Genomic DNA, 19,082 nt, shown 5'->3' with positions numbered 1-19,082 from the left:
ACCAGGCGTGTCTGAGGGAGCCATCTTAGAAGCGCATCTCAAGCATTCAGATGTCTGCAGCCTCGACTGATGTCTTGACTGCAACCTCCTGAGAAATCCTGAACTAGAACCACCCAGCTCATATGCTCCCAAATTCCTGACACAGAAACTGTGAGACGATAAATAATTATTGCTGTGTTAAGCTGCTCTGTTTTGAGGTAGCTTGTTATGCAGCAATGGATAATGAATATCCACTAGACCATAGACTCCGCGAGGACGTCAGCCATGTTTTATTCATCATGGACTCTGGTCCCTAGCCCCTCCTCAGTACCTGGCCCACATTAAGTGTTCCATAGATGCTCACTGAAATAATCCCAACTGCACTAAACTGGAGTTTTTCTTTGCTGGCAAGGGTAAATGTAAAGACAGATGACTTTATCTGGTAGATAGGAATCGCGTCTTTGGTTGCTGTAAATATCGTTGGTAATACTATTAACAGTGAACGACAATAGTCAGTACTTATGTACGGCACGAGAATGCTCATAGCCCTGTGGAGGACGTGCTGTAAGTATGCCATTTTCCAGATGGAAGAACTGAGGCACCTAGTAATTACTTGTCCAAAGGAGCCCAGCTAGTGAGTGAGAGAGCCAGGATCCACACCCAGGCGGTCAGAATCCAGAGTGAAGGGAAGGCTGTTAACCAATTTAAAAGCTAACGTTGAGGCCTGACCATGGGCCAAGTCCTCTAATGGCCTTAGTTCTCTTGCCTCATTTAATGCTTTTCCAAACCTTGTGTGATATGGATGATTTTATTTTCTCTGTTTTACGGGTGAGAAGGTGGAGGTTTAAAGAGATGAGCTCGACAGTGTAGACGTGGTGGAGTCAGGATTTGGAATCCAGCCAGTCAGACTCCCCAGGTTGGGCTCATTGCACAGTCCTCCCCCATGGATCTCCCAGAGTCCCTGCCCGCCTGAGCTCCTCGCCCTCCATTTCTCAACAATTACATTCTGAACATAGGGTGGGTTGCCAAGACGACGACTGAGAAACAACATGAAAGGCAAATGACTTTTCAAACGTTGTGCAGTAGGATGACTTCTTTTTTTAATTTTAAAAAATGTGTCAAGGTGATTTGTAATCCACAGGAAAATGTTGATATGAGTAAGAAATCTATTTAGAGCGATAAATATTTCCAGGATGGTGGAGGAAAGCTCACAGACTACAAATGTAATAACTTCCTAGAAGGAGAGCAGGGCATGCTGCTGTTACCCTATTTTACAAATGAGAAAATGAAAGGCCAGAGAGACTTAGGAGCCAGGAATACCCAACTCCAAGACCTTGGTAGCTAATTGCCATGAAAAATTGCTTCTTGGTGAAAGAAGATTTGGCTGGATGGAGGCATGGCCTCAGTTATGACCCTACAGTAGGCTAGAGGGGTGAAGAGCACATCTGAGTGGCTTGGGCCATGGGAAGGGAGAAGAGAAACACCTGCATTGTTTCAAAGTGGAATGTCTAGGGCAGGAGGATTGAAAGTTGGGGTAGGAAAGGACGCGGTCCTCTTCTCCCAAACTTTAGGCACTAGGATAATAACTTAACCCAACCTTTAGACTCGTCTGGAGGGGTTTAAGGAAGAGATCCCATAGAAATCTCTTAGGACAACACCTGAAGCCCACAAAGCATTCAACAGATGCTAGATATTGTATTCTCTTGTTGTCATGACTGGGGGCATCCCAACACCTCCTGAAAATCATCATCTTCCAGAAGAAATGGGCACCATTTCCTGACAAAGCCATCCTCTTGTCCTGCTTTCCCCTGTCTGTCAAAGGCCAAAACCTGGTGTCCCCCTCGAGACATCACTTTCCTTCATGCCCTGGGTTTTACACAGTCACCTTCAGAGAGGTGTCTTCTCTCCAACCCTTCGCCTCCATGCTCATTTCACTACCCTGGTCAGATTTCCTACGTAAATCTTCAGAGTAAATCCTTTTCTATGGCCCACCCAGCGTCAGATGAACCTTGGAATCACTTGCAGCGCTTCATAGAAACTCCCTTAGGGTCTGTCCACCAAGGAACTGGCAGCTTCTGGAAAGTGAATTTCCCCTTGAGAGCACCCCCCATCCCCTCAACTTTAACCAGAAACCATTAAAACCTGGATTGCTTATGTCCCTTTGTGTGACTGCATTAGGTGGTATTCTTGAGCACGATTGCATTTTTGCTAATTAAATCTTAGAACATGCTGCTTAGAATTATTAACAGCCATTGCAAGAATAATAATCTATCCATTAAGATAAGCCTAGCCTGCATTTTTATGATCGTTTTAATTACATGAGCCTTTTGACGTGTTTATAATGATGGAGTACATACTAGGATATTGCTCTGCTAGGTGTTGTGGTCTCTATAGGATACTCTGGGGTAAATCTGCATGATGCCCTCCAGGTTTCCGTGACTTTCCTCAGAGGATGGTCTTTTCTCCATTGGCCCCATGGCTTAGTGTCCCTGGTTGGATTGAAGTTTATTGCAGGATGGGAATGAGATGAGTACCAGTCTGGATTGTACCAAGAGACAGCCCCAAGACATGGGTGGCCCCTCCCACCCAATTTTCCTCCTCCTGAAACCAAGGATGTGCTGTCCAATTTGGAGATCTACCCGTGGAAGCCCTGAGTTTCCCAGCGGATCTCAGTTTGTGATTTTGTTAATCATTTATGTAGAAATATAGGAAAAGGTGATGGGTGACGTATTTCCCCATGACAAAACGATCTCCATTCCCGGCTTCCCCTTTAGTGTCAAAGGTACTATAATTTCTTGCTTTTTTCAAGCTCCAAATCCAGGACCATCTGAGCCTGGATAGTGCTGGCACATATTCACTAGGAGAAAGGAAGTGGGCTTTACAGAGGTCCCCTGGGTGCCCAGCACTACACCAGCAGCTTTGCAATCCTCCCAGCAATATTGTGAAGCAAATGTTCTAAGCCCACATTTTGCAGATGAGAAAACTAAGGCTCATAGAGGTTAGATGACTTGCCTGAGGTCACACGGCTCATTAGAAGTGGAACTGGTGCTAACGCCCAGGATTTGGGGCTCAATGAGCCACACCCCTTGCATTGTACTGGACTGACCCTGGACTTAAGCAGTTATGGATGCTCCAGCTCCTAGTGGCGGAAAAGGTCAAAGGTTGGCTTTGAACCAAGGACTGGCTAACTCCACAGTCATGCACATTATCAAAGATTTTTTGAGTAATGACTGTGTTGTTACCACAGTAAGAATCCAGTCCAGAGCAGGAGAGAGACATGGAAAGTTAGACACAGCGTGATCGCATGCTGGGCAAGAGGAAGTGACACGACTTCCCTCAGGAGCCCTCACCCAGCCTGAGGCAGCAGGGAGGTGGCGTCTGGAGGTTGTCACCGTGTAAGTTGAGGGAAGAGGATTTGGAAGAAGACGGGAGGAGGGCATGTTATATGCTAGTTCTGTGAGAGAGAGCCATTTATAATAAATGTATCTGCTGATTACCACACGTTCGTTCTCCCAAAAGATTCCTTAGTTTTCTCCCCTTTCCTGGGATCTTCCTTCTGAATATAAACTCTTTTGAATGCTTCCTTTACCTCTAATTGAACACTCTGACTTAATTGATTATGTATTAAGCCGGGGACTTGGGGTGGCATTCAGGCCTGGGCTCATGTTGAGATTAATTTATCTCTGTAGCCCTACTGTTCCGCGGTGCATCCGAGGGCCTGACATGTGAGGGAAACATGCAGCGGAGCAACAGGGCAATCTCATTAGACGGCTTCACCCCCGACTCTCGTGTGCAGTCTTCACCAAGCTGTCCTGCCTTGATGGGAACCGAAATAGATGAAGAAGTTAATCAAAGGTCTGATTAAATGGCATGGCTCTACAGCATGGACCGATGATTGCCCGGCTTCAGTTCAGGCAAATTCTCAGGGGAAGAGAAGAAACCGATCTGAGTTCCAAAGGCGGAGCTTTCTGAGAAAGAGTTTTATAAAGCCCACTGGAGGGAATTACTCACCCAGTTCTCAGGTCGCAGATCTGAAGGTGATGGCCAGTCCGGAAGCTGGCTCCAAAGGGAGGATAATGGTGTTTGGGGGAAAGTCACAAACATTCCCCTAGCAGATTCCAACTATACCTTTGTATCTTGCTTGCTGCGGGATTATAGACAAATGACTTGTCTTCCTCTGCCATCTGTCCTTCTATCCATCCTTCCGTCTATCCAGCCATCCACCCACCCACCCCACAGAGATGCATTTTGCATCTATTTTGTATAAGGCATTGTGCTTTGATCTTGCCATCCTTTGTAATATAATGACTGTGCTGGTTTGTCTCTCCAGGTCGTCTCTCACCCTCCTCCACTCTGCTTTGTGCCCCATGAGGCTGATTCATAAGGGCTGAGTCCTGGTGCTTACTTTCCCGCTGGCTTCCATGTGGGTTTGTCCAATGGTGCTCCAAAGCAGGGGACCAGTGGACAGGAGGCGAGATCTCTCCCTGTTTCCTCTTGTGGGATTGCCACAGGTCGGCCGTGTCCCTCTGCTGAAGGCCATTGCTCCTGACAGGTGGCTTATTCATTTGGCTGCCCTCTCTGGGCTCCAGCAGCTGCTGGCATTGGCCCTTCAGGCCTTGGGTAGAAATGGCCCCTTACTCTCCCCATCCCTTAGTGCTGCATAGTTCCTTGTTACTGCCCCTAAATTCTGCACACACTTCAGTGAATAGTCCTTTTTTTTTTCTTTAATTACATTTTCCTCAGGTTACCCAGTTTGAGTGACTATTTCTACCCACACCCTGACTGATAACAATGCAGTGACCGCTAGAGTTAACTGTCTTTTATACATGGCAGAGGCTCAGAAAGGCTGAACAAGCTTGTCCAAGGAGAAGTGGCGATTGAGTAACGATGTCAGAATCTGAACCCAGGTGTGTCTGCTCCAGAACCCAAAGTTTAATGCTCTAGTATATCCCAGAGATCCCCGCCCCACACACATTTTATGAAGCAGTTTGAGGCCTGGCTACCTAAACACTCGAGATAAGGAGGGGGCATCAGGAAGAAGGGTGGAGCATACATTTGCGGAGGGTCTTCCGTGTACCCAGCACTTGACCCCTTTAATCTCTTTTTTTTACATCAACTGTGTGATGTCGGCAGCATCTCTATTTCACAGGTAAAGAAACTGAGGGTGAGAGAGAGCAACAGCTTGCTTAGGGCTGGAGTCCACGTTTTAACTGTTACCTCTTTTTTTCCCTCCTCCATGCTGCCCAGGAACAAAGTGACAGGGATGTGGATAGAGTTGATGATTCTTTTTGTTGAGACTGACACATCGGGAGGAGTGTAGTCCCTCAGTTTAGGTTTGCTTTTTTTTCCTGGTCAAAATTGTACTTAGTTATGCAAAGGACCATTGCCGAACTGAGATGAGAATAGCGGTAGCAAAGGTGACATTTTCAAATAAACTGAAGATGAAAGCATAACATGAAGTGAGTTTGAGAGATGGAATGGATCATGAGTTATCACAGGGCATCCTTTTTCATAGCTTTCCGACATCAGCTTCTTGCATTCCTGTTTTCCCATCATCACCAGATCTTGATACGTTTAAGAAGAATGTAATACTTTGTTTTTCTTTACAACAGTACTAGTTGCTCATTAAAAAAAGTTGAAAAGTGGGGGCTGGCCCCGTGGCCGAGTGGTTAAGTTCGCGTGCTCCGCTGCAGGCGGCCCAGTGTTTCGTTGGTTCGAATCCTGGGCGCGGACATGGCACTGCTCATTAAACCACGCTGAGGCAGCGTCCCACATGCCACAACTAGAAGGACACACAACAAAGAATATACAACTATGTACTGGGGGGCTTTGGGGAGAAAAAGGAAAAAATAAAATCTTTAAAAAAAAAAAAAAAAGTTGAAAAGTATAGATGAGTGAAATATGTGTATGAACATACATATATATGTTCATATAGAGACAGAGCGAGATAGTGATATTCCCATGATCCCAAAATGATCGCTATTAGTAATTCAATGCTGTGCTTGCATTTCTTCTTTCTTTGCATAAATTTGGGTGGATGTGTTTTCGTGTGGTTTGATTATACATAGTGGTTATTAAGCAAAAGCAACTTAAAAACTTTTTTTCTTTTGACATCATATGCAACTTTCTTACATCTTAATCTACATTGTTTCTAGCCATTGCATAATATGCTATCAAATGAAAAAAATACCATTTTTAATTATTCAATTTTGGGGCATTTGGATTGTTGCTATTTCTTTACTTTTATAACACGTTGATGAACATCTTTGGGAGTAAAACTTGGATTTCTCATTTTTAAGTTTGACTCTTTTTTTTTTAAGAACACTGTCTTCAAAATGGAATTATAAGGACAAAAGAGATGAGTAGTTTTTGGAATCTTGATAAGGTGGCCACATTTTCTATTAAGGATTCCTTTATGAGTGTTAATTTCTTGAAAATAATTGTGCTTTGACTTCCATGGAGATTCACTGGCAGCTGAGACAGGGCCCCTACCCATAGTGACCTTCATAAATGACCTGGACCTTAGAAAATTCTTATCACACTGGTGTTATGTATTATTACTAGCCTTGCTTTTGGGTACCAAGTGGTACCAAGGTGGGTGACTTGCTAATGATTCTACCCACTTGTGGGACATTTATTGTTCCTTTATATCACATGAGGAATTTCAGTCTTAGCACTCCGTGGGTTGTTGATTTCTATTCCTCCTTGTGTGTTTCTCCTCTTTTGCTACCCAGTTAGGAGTGTTGCACAGATTATGAGCAGGTCTTTCTTATATGTTTGTCTGAGAACCAAGAGAAGACAGTAACACTAATCCGTCCAATTACAGCTTAAAACAAATAGATAAGCATAAGCTTTAACAATATCATTAAGTAGTAATGTCTAATATCACAGAAATGGAATATAACTTAAAGAAATATATCTAACTAGAAACAATTAGGTACTGGTTGCAAAAAATACACATAGTCTGATTCAGTTTTTGTCCTTTTATTTCTTCTTTTGTGCATATTCTTGTTTTCTCCAGTGAGCCTATATAATTTCTGTAATAACAACCATCTTATTTTTAAAAAATCTGAGCAGAGTGTTTGCATGTAATAGTTATTTCATAAATATTACTTTTCTTCTTCCTGGATTCAGATACAATATTTTCTTCCAAAAACCTTCACATGCCAAACTGTGAATTACATGAACAAATCTTTAAGAAAATATTCATTTATTTATTCAACAAATTTTTATTGGATACTTTTTATGTACCAGGCAATTTATAATGTTTATGCAAAAAATTAATACAGTAATTTCTTTTTCTTTCTCCTGCTCCCTCTCTTTGCCACCTTGTCTAGTCTGAAGTTTCCTGGATCCCCAACAAACATTATTCTGGGATTTATGGTCTGATGAAGCTCGTCCTGACCAAGACTCTTCCTCCCAACCTGGAGAGGGTCATCGTCCTTGACACAGATATCACATTTGCAACCGACATTGCAGAGCTGTGGGCTGTGTTCCACAAGTTCAAAGGTAATTGTAGCCCATGTTTTCTGCTATCTTTGAAGGTGACAGCTTGCCAAGAATAGTGACCCTATTTTTAAAAAATAGGAAGTTGACTCTTGATAAGGTCATGCTAATGAAACGGATAAGGAATTGCAAATACAGTTGAGTATCAACTCTGCGGCCATTGGAAATGTGTTAGAGTAAAACTGGGATTTCTTAGCATTTCTTTAGTAGACTAGGAGATTAGGTCTGTGTTCATTGGAAGAACCCAATTTAGGGTTGCTGAATTGTTTTGTAAGAAATAATATTAGGGGCCGGCCCCGTGGCCGAGTGGTTGAGTTCCCGCGTGCTCTGCTTTAGCGGCCCAGGGTTTCGCTGGTTCAGATCCTGGGCACGAAAGTGGCACCACTCATCAGGCCATGCTGAGGCGGCATCACAAATAGCACAACCAAAAGGACCTTAAAAAATATATATATATCAAATGTGTCTATTTTGTATGCAGATAATTGAGTGTTGACTTACTTGTGTAGAGACATGCATTTATCGGTTTTCTCTTCTTATCAAATGCTACTTTGCTGAGAAAGCCTGTGAGATGACGGAGATGGTTATTGATTAGAGTGTTTGAAAATGTTCTTCTGGCTTTTGCTTTCATTAACATTGTGGTTTATCATTTTAAGGAGGTGTATAAGTTTGGCATTACAAGATGTCCCTTCTGGTCTGGGTCATTTCTTCTTAGCTGGTATTTGGCTCTTGTCAATGCCCCAAGGTGTGGGAGAGTGTCTGTGGGAAATTGTGAGCCCAATAGGTGTAGTTCACTCTGGTTGTGGATACTTAAGAGAAGTGACAGGTTAGCACAACTCTTGGACTGTTATTTTAATACCCCTCTTTCAGATGTCTTCCTTAAAACTGCATTATTTTTAAAATTCTTCTCTATATTAGACAAAAACAATGAGAGAAATTTGGCAGTGAGATTTTTTTTTCTGTTTCTTTTTTTTTTTTAATTGCACTCTGGCTTCTGTGTTTAAGATTCCTGCTGCCTCTTCTCTATAACTCCTTATCCTGTGAAGGTGAGATACTACTTAGTGATTTTAAATCACATGTTTTCATAAATCACAGGATATTCCAGTTGGTTTCTGTTTCCATTCATGGACAGAAGGGTGAATTCCTTGCTCACTCCAGCCTTTGCTTGCTTCCTTCTGGGAGCCTTTTAGCTCTGAGCTAATTGAAAAAAAGTCCTTAGCATATCATGGGGGAGACACTCAGACCCTCGGACTCTTTCTCTTGTCTAGGTCAAAACTTACTTTCCTTACAAGTCAATAATGAAATAATGACACTAATAAAGACATCATTTAGCAAAACTGTCGCAACTGAATGTGTTTCAGCTTTCTAATCCCTTCCTCATAGAATGCTTGGATCCGTCCTTTTATTATGGAAATAAAGAAACTGAAGCTTGACAGGATGCAGGGTTTGGTGCAGAGTTGAGACCAGAATGCACAGGTGTTGGCTTCCATGTGCATCTCTTTTTAAATTCCCCTATCATTTCTGCTTGTTTTTCTGATCCCATTGAACTCCTTGGGGGCAGTTATTTTTTTGTCATTACATCGCATTTTATTCATATTTTTATGCTCATATCCAGTATTCAGTGTGTATTTGTTCATCAGGCACTTACTGCATCCCTACTGGGTGTCCGGCGATGCACTGGGCTCTGGAAATAAGGAGATGAGCAGTGGAGGGAAGTGAGAGTTATCCCATCTCCTGAAAGGGTCGGAGAGGGCAGCCAGGAGGGCACCATGCAGGAGGTGGTCCTCATGCTCTGTCCCGCCCGATAGTAGAGGTGTGTGCAGCGGACGCCCACATTCCCCTTTGAGAATAAAGGATGTATTGCTCCAGCTGCTGGGATCGCTGCCTGCAGATGGCCCTCAGCTCCCTTTGGGGATGGCCTCAGGCCAAGAGAGTTAGGGGCCCGCGGCCACGCCCCCTTCCTGGGGCACGCCACATGGTGGAATGACTGGTGAACGTGGGCTCTTGCAGGATCTGCTGTGGCACTCCCTCGGGTGTCCAGTCCTGCTTTCTTCCCTTCCCTGTCACACCTGCTGCTCCAGGAGCTCTCTCTAAATTAACCTGCTGCGTGCTAACTTCATGTCAGTCTGCTTCCCGAGAGAAGCAACCTGCATTGTGCCCACAGAGCTACCCTTGGATGAATGTAACTCAGCAACATCACTGGAACAGGTGGCTGCTAATTGTAGCGGTGTAGCTAGGAAATCACATTTATTCCGTCCCAGCTAGGACCTGCCATGGTGCTCGTGGGCTCCTGTAGCCAATAACAACCGCAGTACAATCGTGCTGCTAAGTCCCCTGGGTTCTGTGGAAGGCAAGGCTCCCTAGGCTCTGGCTGCTTCCAGGGCTGCCCAAGGAATGGGTTTGGGCTCTGAGATTCAAGGCAGTTCCTGGGGCAGAGCCGAGCATATGGGCCAAGGTCAGGGCAGGGGGCATTTGAGGGCAAGGAGCTGAGTTAATGGGCTGCATTTCATTTGTTCATTCTTTGATTGGTTCATTTATAGCATTTGTTAGGCCCCCACCATGCAGAGGAATATATTAGATGCTGCTGTTATCTAAAACCGTCCAGAACACAGCGCCTGCCTTCAAGGTGCTCACAAACAATGCCGACTGCATTACATTTTTATCTGTCACCAGCAAAGGAGTGTAAGAACATCTGAGGTTTCCCCGTGCCCCCCCCCCCCCGCCCCCATCTTCCTGGAAAATACAGAGGTGAAAAGGAAATAAGTAAGCTCTACCCTTTTCCATATGGCACTCGTTTGTCTACTTTTTTTTGGTGATTATTTTTTTCTAAACCGAAACAATTAGAAGCCAGGTCATGGAACAGACAGAAAGCCCCTTCAGACAAACCCATAAACGCAGAACATTCTGATCCAAGAAGGAGAGTTCCCTTCTCCCTAAAGGCAATTGTAGTTGACATCTTTCACTGTAAACATTTTGAGTGACGTCGATGCAGTTTGGTTTTGTTTAGTTCTCTGGGGCTGCAGCAGCTCTTGTGTTCAGATCACATATGCACTTGAGTCAGCAGTGGTGCTATGAAACCCCCTTACCTACGTTCATTACGTGGAGAATCCAGTAAGATTAGACCCATCCTCCACCTCTGCAGTGGGCTGCTCTGTGCCTCTTGACGGTGTCCCCATGCTCCCTGAGCCTCCCTCCCCACATCAGCAGTCTGCACCTTATCAAGGCAGCTGCAACCCCTGGAGGATTTTCAGAGCCACTAGTTCTTAGCAGGGAGCCTCAGACATGCCATTGGTGCCTAGAATTAGGAGTCACTCATTGGGTCATACATACTGAGCTTACTAGTTGCCAGAGTTTTCTGACTGTTGGGAATGTTGCAAGAATAAAAGAAACCCAAGTCCTATTCCTGTGAGGGTGTATTTGAGTTGGGGGAGACAGACAAGAAACAAACAAGTAAAATATATAGATTATTAGATGGTGATTAGTGCTCTGGAGGAAATGACAGGAAGGATGCCTGTGTGTGTGTGTGCACGTGCACACGCTGTTTTAGTATTCAAATAGGTTAGTAATGGAAGGTCTTACAAGAAAGGTGACATTTAAGCCAAACACTGAAGAAATTGGGAGAACAAGTGTGCCAGGTGTCTAGGGGAAGAATGGAATAGTGTCCTAGGCATAAGGAACAGCAAGTATGAGGTTTCAGAAGTGATGTGGCCTCGTTGTTTGAGGAACAGGATGGAGTGAGAGCAGAGGGTGCCCAGGAGAAGGTTGGGGGCTGCTGAGGGCAGGTCACTGAGGCCTCGTCTGTAGGGCACTGGGAGGATTTTCCCTCTCCCTTCACTGATAGGGGAAGCCATTGTCCAGCTTTGAGCAGGAGTGACAGGATCCGATTGATGATTTAACGGGGTCACCCTGGCGGCCCTTTTGAGAATAAGAGGAAGCAGGGAAACCACTTAGGAGACTGTTGCAGTCATCCAGGTGAGGCACGTGCTTGGCTCAGACCCAGCTGGAGCAGTGGAGGTGAAAGGTGTGTTAGGGCTGCATTGTGAAGGTCCGGTCGTCAGGACGTTCTGTTGATGGGATGCGGGGAGTAAGAGATCAGAGGTGAGGATGACCCAAGGTGGCTGGAGGGCTGAGCTGGCCTTTGGAGAAGCCTGCAGGGAGAACAGGTGATGGGGAACATCAGGAGTGTGGTTTGGGACAGTTTAAAATTGAAATGCCTAATTGGACATCCACAAGGACACGGTGAGGGGGCGGCAGATCAGTAGTATTTGTAAAGCGAATGGAAAGTACCATTTCTTCTGTTCCCAGGCACTCAGCTAGAAGCTTTGCACATTCGAAAAGCAAAATAAAGTGGGCCCAAGAGAGGCTGAATACTTTTGGTGCTCAAAGAGCTATTGCATAGCAGAGCTGAGCCCCAGACCATTTGGCTTCAGACTTGTGCTCTTTCTGCTACCTCCTGCCTTCTCCCCAGGCTTCCTGATGGCGTGGGGCAGGGGACATCCACTGACCTGGGAGGCAGGGTCTGCCTCTTGGTTCAGGTGTGACTGCTCATCATGAGTCACCCACGACCCCTTGAGTGCCATAGTTTTCCTGCACAAAAATTTGGAGATAACATCTGATGTTAGCAATTTGAGGAGGCCGTTGTGAAGGCATAAAGAATAAATGCACACCCATAATTTGAAGCTTTTAGAAGAAAGCCGTGCTGAATATTCGAGATAGTATTTTTATTCATAAGGACAAGTGCCTTCCCTTTAAAAAGCCCATATTGCCATAGTGTGAAGTTCTGACCCCAAAACTATGTTCTGACCAACTATGAAACACAGGTGGGCATGACCCTGCTCACCCTCATAGCCCCACAATGCGGGCAGGTGTGTCACACCACTGGATATGTTTTAAGAACCTAATGACTCACTGTGGACTAATTACAGCTAAGATTTTTAAGCACTTACTCTGTGCCAACCACACTGTTGAGCACTTTATGGGTGAACTCATTTAATCCTCACAACACTCCCATGAAGTAATTACTGTCAGTGTTCCTGTTTTAAAGATTTGGGAACCGATGCTTAGGGAGGCAAAGCTGCTCGCCCAGAGCCTCAGCTCTTAAACTGTAGAACTGGGATTGGAACTCAGATAGTCCAACTCTAAATCCAATACCCTTTACCCTGCGCCCTACACCTTGTATAAGAGTTGTTAGGGGCTGGCCCCGTGGTGCGGTGGTTAAGTTTGCACATTCCACTCTGGTGACCCGGGTTTGCCAGTTTGGATCCTGGGTGCGGACATGGCACTGCTTGGCAAGCCATGCTGTGATAGGCGTCCCACATATAAAGTGGAGGAAGATGGGCACGGATGTTAGCTCAGGGCCATTCTTCCTCAGCAAAAAAAAAAGAGGAGGATTGGCAGCAGATGTTAGCTCAATTAATCTTCCTCAAAAACAAAAGAAAAAAGAGGAGTTGTTGATGGGCTTAGAGTCTCTTTGGAGAGACGAAACTTGGATATATGAAAGAACTCCAAGCGACGATATAAACCGGTTTGGAGAGGACCATCCCAACGTGATAAAGGCATTCAGAAAACAGAAGCATTGAGGCAAAATCAGAGGCATTGGAAAGTGTAGTTTTTCCAGGATTCGAGAAATAAAACCTGTCACCAGAATCCTGGCCCAGCTTGTGACTTCCCAGAACATCATCTTTAAAGTAGCTGTGAACCCCAAGAGCTCTCCCCACGCACTCATCGTGGTCCAGTAGAATAAGCCAGAATTGAGTCTCATTCAGTGACTCTGTGACCATGGGCAGGTTACCCCACTTCTCTGGGCCTACATGTACGAGGACGGTGCCAACAGCATCATTGTGAGAAGTGCACAAGATAACATGGATTATTCTCCCCATGTCCCATTTTCTCTAAGCACTCCCGCCCGAGGGTAAGGGATAATGCTGGACATCATTAATGCGTGTCTGCTCCATTACCTCGCAGCTCTGTTCACAGAGCCGTTGGGGCTGGGGTGGCTATAAGCGTAAAATGTAGAAAAGCTGAATATGAAGAACATTGAAAGTGTTACTTTTGAAAAGATACGTGTAGAACTTTTGTGATTCTAATCACTTGCCTTGAAGGAGCTTTTAAACACTCTGACATTTCTTCAGGTGTTGTCTTTCTTATCTTGCCCTGGCTCCCCCTCTCCAAATGAAGCTTTACTTCCCTCCCCTGCAGCCCTGTACTTTGGCTGGGATGAATGGAATCAAAGAAGGCCTTTCAACACGACCACATAACCTTGCATCCGTCAAGTTTGCCAGATGCTTGCCAGATGCACGTGGGCCCTCCGAGCCAGAGCTGTCCGCAGACAGGCTTCCACTCACCTCATCTGCTCCTGACAGTTCCTAGACTTGAGAGACTGTTTCACTGCAGGGAAGAAAAACAGAAGTCTTGAAAGATAGAAATAAAGCGCTGTACAATGACTTCTGCAGCCAGTGTCTGTGTGGGGGATGTGCTGTCAGTACAGAAGATGCTGGAATTCTGCTGGGAAAGAGCGAGCTCGCCGGTGGTCCTTGTCCATCAATCATGCAGTCCCACTAAGAGGCGGGGGCATTTCTTTTTCATCTGCACCATGGTTTTCAACATTCTCCTGTGCTCGTCGTATTGTTAAGTTCCTTCCTGTCCGCTAATTGTCATTTTGTTTTGTTTTTTTAACTTCTCATTCCTCGTTGATTTTCCACTTGGAAAATTGTGATGGCCTCCTACTTTCTTTCCTCTTCATACTCTCCTTCCTTCTTTGCATCTGTTGTCCGCTCTGCTTCCATGCAGAATCCAGGAACTAGCGCTTTGATTCCCTCCTTAGACGAGGGGTTCTCGCATTTGACGAGCTGAGATGCTCGCCATTGGGGGAACATCAGGAATTGTGTTCCTGGAAAAATTGGGGAAGAGGTTTTGATTATTTTTCAGCTGAACTAGGGTTTGGATCCACCTTCTCTTACTATCTTAGAAAAATGTTTTAACCTCCCTGAGCATCTTTTTTGTTGTTGTTCTATGAAAATGAAGGAATGATACAGTAGTAACTCCCCCATCGGCTTCATTTTGACGGTGGAGTTGGGACATGGCTCTGCCTTGCACAGTACTTAATAAATGATAATTCTCTTCCTTTCCTTCTTGTTCCTTCTTGTTCTCCAAGCTGAAATCCTGAGGGTTAGAGAAACATAAGGCTGCCTGATCTCTCCCTCCCTGTCCTCCCTTCCTCCCTGTCCCCCGTCCTCCCTTCCTCCCTGTCCCCCGTCCTCCCTGCTCCCTCCTCCCCTGCCCCCTGCCTCCCTTGCCTTCCACATTTTCATCCAATCCCTCGTTCTTTCATTAATTAGTATCTTTTGAGTCCCTGGGGATAACAGAGTAACTGAGACAGACCCCATCCTGCCCTCACGTTGCTAATTTCTGTGCAGTGCTTTTATGTGCAGATACTGGGCTGTCCCATTCAGCCCTGTAAGTCTTTAAGAGTCTTGCCCACGATCCTCCGGTGAGTTAGTGGCAGAGCCTGGACCGAAGCCAGGCTGACCTCAGAGCCCACGCTCTTAACCGCTCCATTCTGGATCCAGCTGAATGCACAATTGCGTTAAGTGCAGGAAGTGCCTGGAAAGGGAGAGTTCGGGGTGAGCTAGAAGCACGTTTTGTGGAAAGCAGTCCTGGCCGGGCGGTTGGGAGGGTCCAGAAGGCTTTTGAAGGGAAGAGGTCTGGAGAGAGTAGCTCCGTGCCCCCTCTTAGAGGGGCTGCCGTACGCAGAGGCCTGAGATCCAGAGAGAGGAGTGTGCCAACAGACACTGAAAAAAACATTAAATCTCCTCAAACAGACTGGGCGGGCTCCTGCCTTTGGTCTTTTGCTCTGATGTCACTCTGCCGGGCATGCTTGTCCCAGACCTCTCCCTGTCTTCCTGCTATAACCCCCTTCAAGTCTCGGCTCAAATCTCCGCTTCTCAGTGAGATTTTTCCCTGACTTCCCTTTAATCCTGTGACCTGAGACACCAGCCCATCCCGCTTCTCCTGCTCTTTTCATGTTTTCTAGAGCACCCATCAGAATTATAATTAGAATTACAAACTTCTAATCCAGTTTATAATTACTTATCAAGACGGCTGCTCCACCCCATCCAGTCGGCAGTGCAGACCCAGGTACCCGGGACCTGGCTGGCGTCCCCTGGTTATTGTGCGTCTTTCCTGCTAATATGGAAATACTAGAGGGCAGGGATCTTTGTCTGTCTTGTTCCCGATGTGTTCCCAGCACCTGGAGCAGTCTCTGGCAGATAGTAGGTGCTTGTAAATAGTCGAATTAATGAACAAATCATATGATTCTAGGTGATGTGCAGGGTGGGAAATAAGGCAAGTGTGAAGGGTCTTTTAAATTTCAGCTTTGGGTTTTATCCTAAGGAAACTGAAAGACGGTTCAGTCTTTCAGGTCCAGAGAAGTATGCTCTGATTTTCAGATTTGAGCATTTCCCTGTGGCTGCAGTGTTGAGGATGCTCTGGAAGATGCTGCAGGAAGCCAGTACCTTGAAAGAAAGTTTTGGCAGCACGTAAGAGATTAACGACTGATCCTGTCCAAGCAAGATGTGATAGTGGCCTATAGCAGGATATTGACCTTGGGGGGAAGCAAAGGACATGGACCAGCGATGAGCCAGGGAAGTAGAATGGATCACAGTGGGTGATGATCAGTTTTGGATGTGTGGAGACAGGATGAGCAGGTCTGGATCTTACAACAAAAACATGGGCTGGAGGTATCTTTAGGTGTTTCCTTTTTGGGATGAAAATAGAGCTTTCTGGTATTAAAATAGATGTTCTCACCAGGTTATTACAATTTCCTTTGCTGGACTTCCAGGTGTGTCCCAGTGTAGTATCCGGGGGTGCTCATCCCATGGCTCCTGGCCCTGGAGAGAGTGGCTGGGTTTGCTGTATCTAAGAGAAGGCTGTCTGGGCAGCGGTGGGCTGTAATCAGCGAGTACAAAGGCCGAGTGAGGTGCAGTTGGCAAGATGTGCTTAGCGAGGGGGAAGAGCAGAAGGAAGGTTGAGCAGAATTCGTCAGAGAGAGGATCACAGAGCTCACCCTCATTGTGTCAGGAGGCCCTGACTGTGGGGCCCATGGCCAGTGAGTGATGTCACCGCTGCATCTTCCAGCCAGCCATGTCCTGGTGTGTGTCTGCCCTGCCCTCGGGGTAGGGCACAACAGCCACACTGATACATCTCCAGGAGCCCCCTTCCTGGGCACATGGGACCTCTGTCAATTGTGTGGCTTTCCTAAGTGCACATGGGCTCAGGCTCTCTGATAAGTGACCTGGAAGACACTTGGAGGCTCCTAAGGAAGGAGAAGAAAGACACGTTTCTAGAAGTGGCTGTGAATGTTTCTTCTCTCTCTTCCTTACCCAACTTAAGTGTCCACTCTTGGGGTGGTGGGACGGAGAAGTCCAGGGCCTTTCCTTTGGGTTGCTCCTCATCCTCTTACCATCTTTGTAAGCTCGGCGCTATTCAGATCTCTGAAGCTCTGTTTCCTACTGGCAAAATGGGGATAATAATGCTCTTCGGGTATGTTCCTTGCTGTGAGGGTGATGACAGATGAGGCACACAAAGGTCTTAGCACAGTGGCCGGCGCAGAGTGAGCGTCAGCAGTATTTGGCTGCCGCTGTTACTAACATCTGAGTCATTTCAGCGTCATCACAATAAGCAGCTGTCTACATACCTAGAAGATTCAGGATGGATGGGGCCCTGGATGTTAGAGGAGACAATGTTAGTCCTCCATGACTTAAGGAAATTTCCCCAAATATCCTCAATCAAGATGGAGGAGGGGGCCCCAGGAGGAGGGTCACGTAAGAATAAGAGGATTTTGTCCTAATTGGAAAGCGTTGGCAATGCATCTCAGTGGGGAGAGCACAGGCTGTGGAGGGTGACCGTCTCGGCACCTAGGTTTGAGGCCTGGCTCTGCCATGCAATTTACACTTCAATTTCTCAATCTCCATGGGAAGGCTACTTCGGAAGCAAAATATGTAATTCACCTAGTACTTTGCACATATTTGTTCTATTATCTCAGTTCTTCAATGTAGGATTTTTCACATTTTACCATTTCTGAAATTGAGATGTGACTTAGAAAAGCAACTTGACAGATGGTCTTTTTCTCCTGGAAAATGTTTTGATCTATCCTACAATCAGTGGCCTCTTAGAATCCAGAAGATGTGGTGTTATTATTTTATCAGTATTATTTCTCTAGCTTTTCCTTTTATCTTGGAGTGGTGGAGGAGAGAGGGAGCATAGGGAGGGCCCTCGACTGCTCAAGAGTGAGCTGAATTGGGAGGCTGGTTAGAATCAGTCAAAGAGAAGGAGTTTGGGGTCTTAGTAGGCCACTGCTCGGTTATCTTTTAATGTGTGACCACAGGGTGTTGGGACATTTGTGCTATTGCTATTTTTGGTAAATACTTCGCTTGTGTCTCACAGTAGGGAACGGTTGCCATCTCCTGATGGGCCTCCCATTGTGGAGACCCACTGCTTGTTTCCTGGAAGCAAATCTTTATATATGTTGTGGGCATGGAGAGAGGGGAAGTCGAGGGACGTGGAGTCATGGAACAGAAACGTTTTGGATGTTTTGAAAATTTTAGGGAGAGAGATTGAAAAGCTTAAGGATTAGACCTAAAACTACAGGAAGCTGCTCTGTCCAGATATCTTTTCTCATTCGCTCAGACAGTCAATAAATATTTATTGAGCAGGTACTTAGTACTAGACACAAGTTATGCTCTCTAATGCTTGGTCTATTAGAAATTCATGTGACTAATGCATCATTCTTTGAAAAAATCAGATAGTTCTGAGAACATGTAGAGTTACCTGCCATTAATGTGAATTATTTAGCTAGATTGCTTGTCTAACATTTAGCTGATATCAGCATCCTTGAGTCAAGGAGATTTTGATTGTGGTGGTAGCTTCTGTGGATGCATAGAGGGGATAGGGTTGCGCTAGGTCATTCTTGGGGAAGTGAGGGTGGAGGAGCAGATTGAGACCAAGTAAAAGCATGAGGGACTTAGCGGGGCTGACAATGAGAGACAGATAGTGGGAGGAGGCAAGAAGCAAATACTTGTTGAATGAATTTATGGAGAAAAAGACAAAGCCCATCTTTAGAATCATGAACTCAGAAAAGAAGCTGGTATTTTTTTTCTTGTTTGTTCTACAAGCGTCTTGGCCAAAGGGGCCTTATAGGAAGGTTAGCTCTACTCTTAGTCCATATACCAAATTGGATTAATAGGAGTGTGAGAGCCAAGCGGTAACCTGATGATCGTTTACAACTGTGTTCTATGAGCAGTATCTGAATTGCAGAGTAGAAGGTGGCTTTCAGTATCAGAATTACCTGTAGAGTCTTTCCAAATTGCACAGGTCCAAGACCCACTTCCATCCCCCAACAACGGCCTGGATACCACCAGTGACTGGAGAATCATTGCTTCAATGCAGGGTTTCTCCATTTGGTGCTATGGACATTTGGGGCTGGATAATTCTTCACTGTAGGGGGCTGCCCTGTGCACTGTAGGATGTTTTGCAGCATCCCTTGCCTCTACCCATCAGATGCCAGTAGCACTCCCTCCCCATCTGTGACAACCAAAAATATC

The 19,082-nt window shown here is 45.6% G+C and overlaps 1 protein-coding gene across 5 annotated transcripts in view; it reads left to right on the top strand.

Moving 5' to 3' along the window:
* LARGE1 (LARGE xylosyl- and glucuronyltransferase 1) overlaps positions 1–19,082 on the top strand; it is a 540,210-nt gene that overhangs the window by 297,352 nt on the left and 223,776 nt on the right. For all 5 annotated transcript variants that reach the window (XM_023631102.2, XM_070254456.1, XM_005606571.4 and 2 more), the window contains one exon: positions 7,317–7,488. In XM_023631102.2, coding sequence (XP_023486870.2) covers positions 7,317–7,488 — 172 coding nt within the window. The remainder of the gene's footprint in view (positions 1–7,316; positions 7,489–19,082) is intronic.

The sequence above is a fragment of the Equus caballus genome, chromosome 28 (assembly GCF_041296265.1).
Source record: "Equus caballus isolate H_3958 breed thoroughbred chromosome 28, TB-T2T, whole genome shotgun sequence".
Lineage (NCBI taxonomy): Eukaryota > Metazoa > Chordata > Mammalia > Perissodactyla > Equidae > Equus > Equus caballus.
This window is presented reverse-complemented; position numbering and strand designations above follow the sequence as displayed.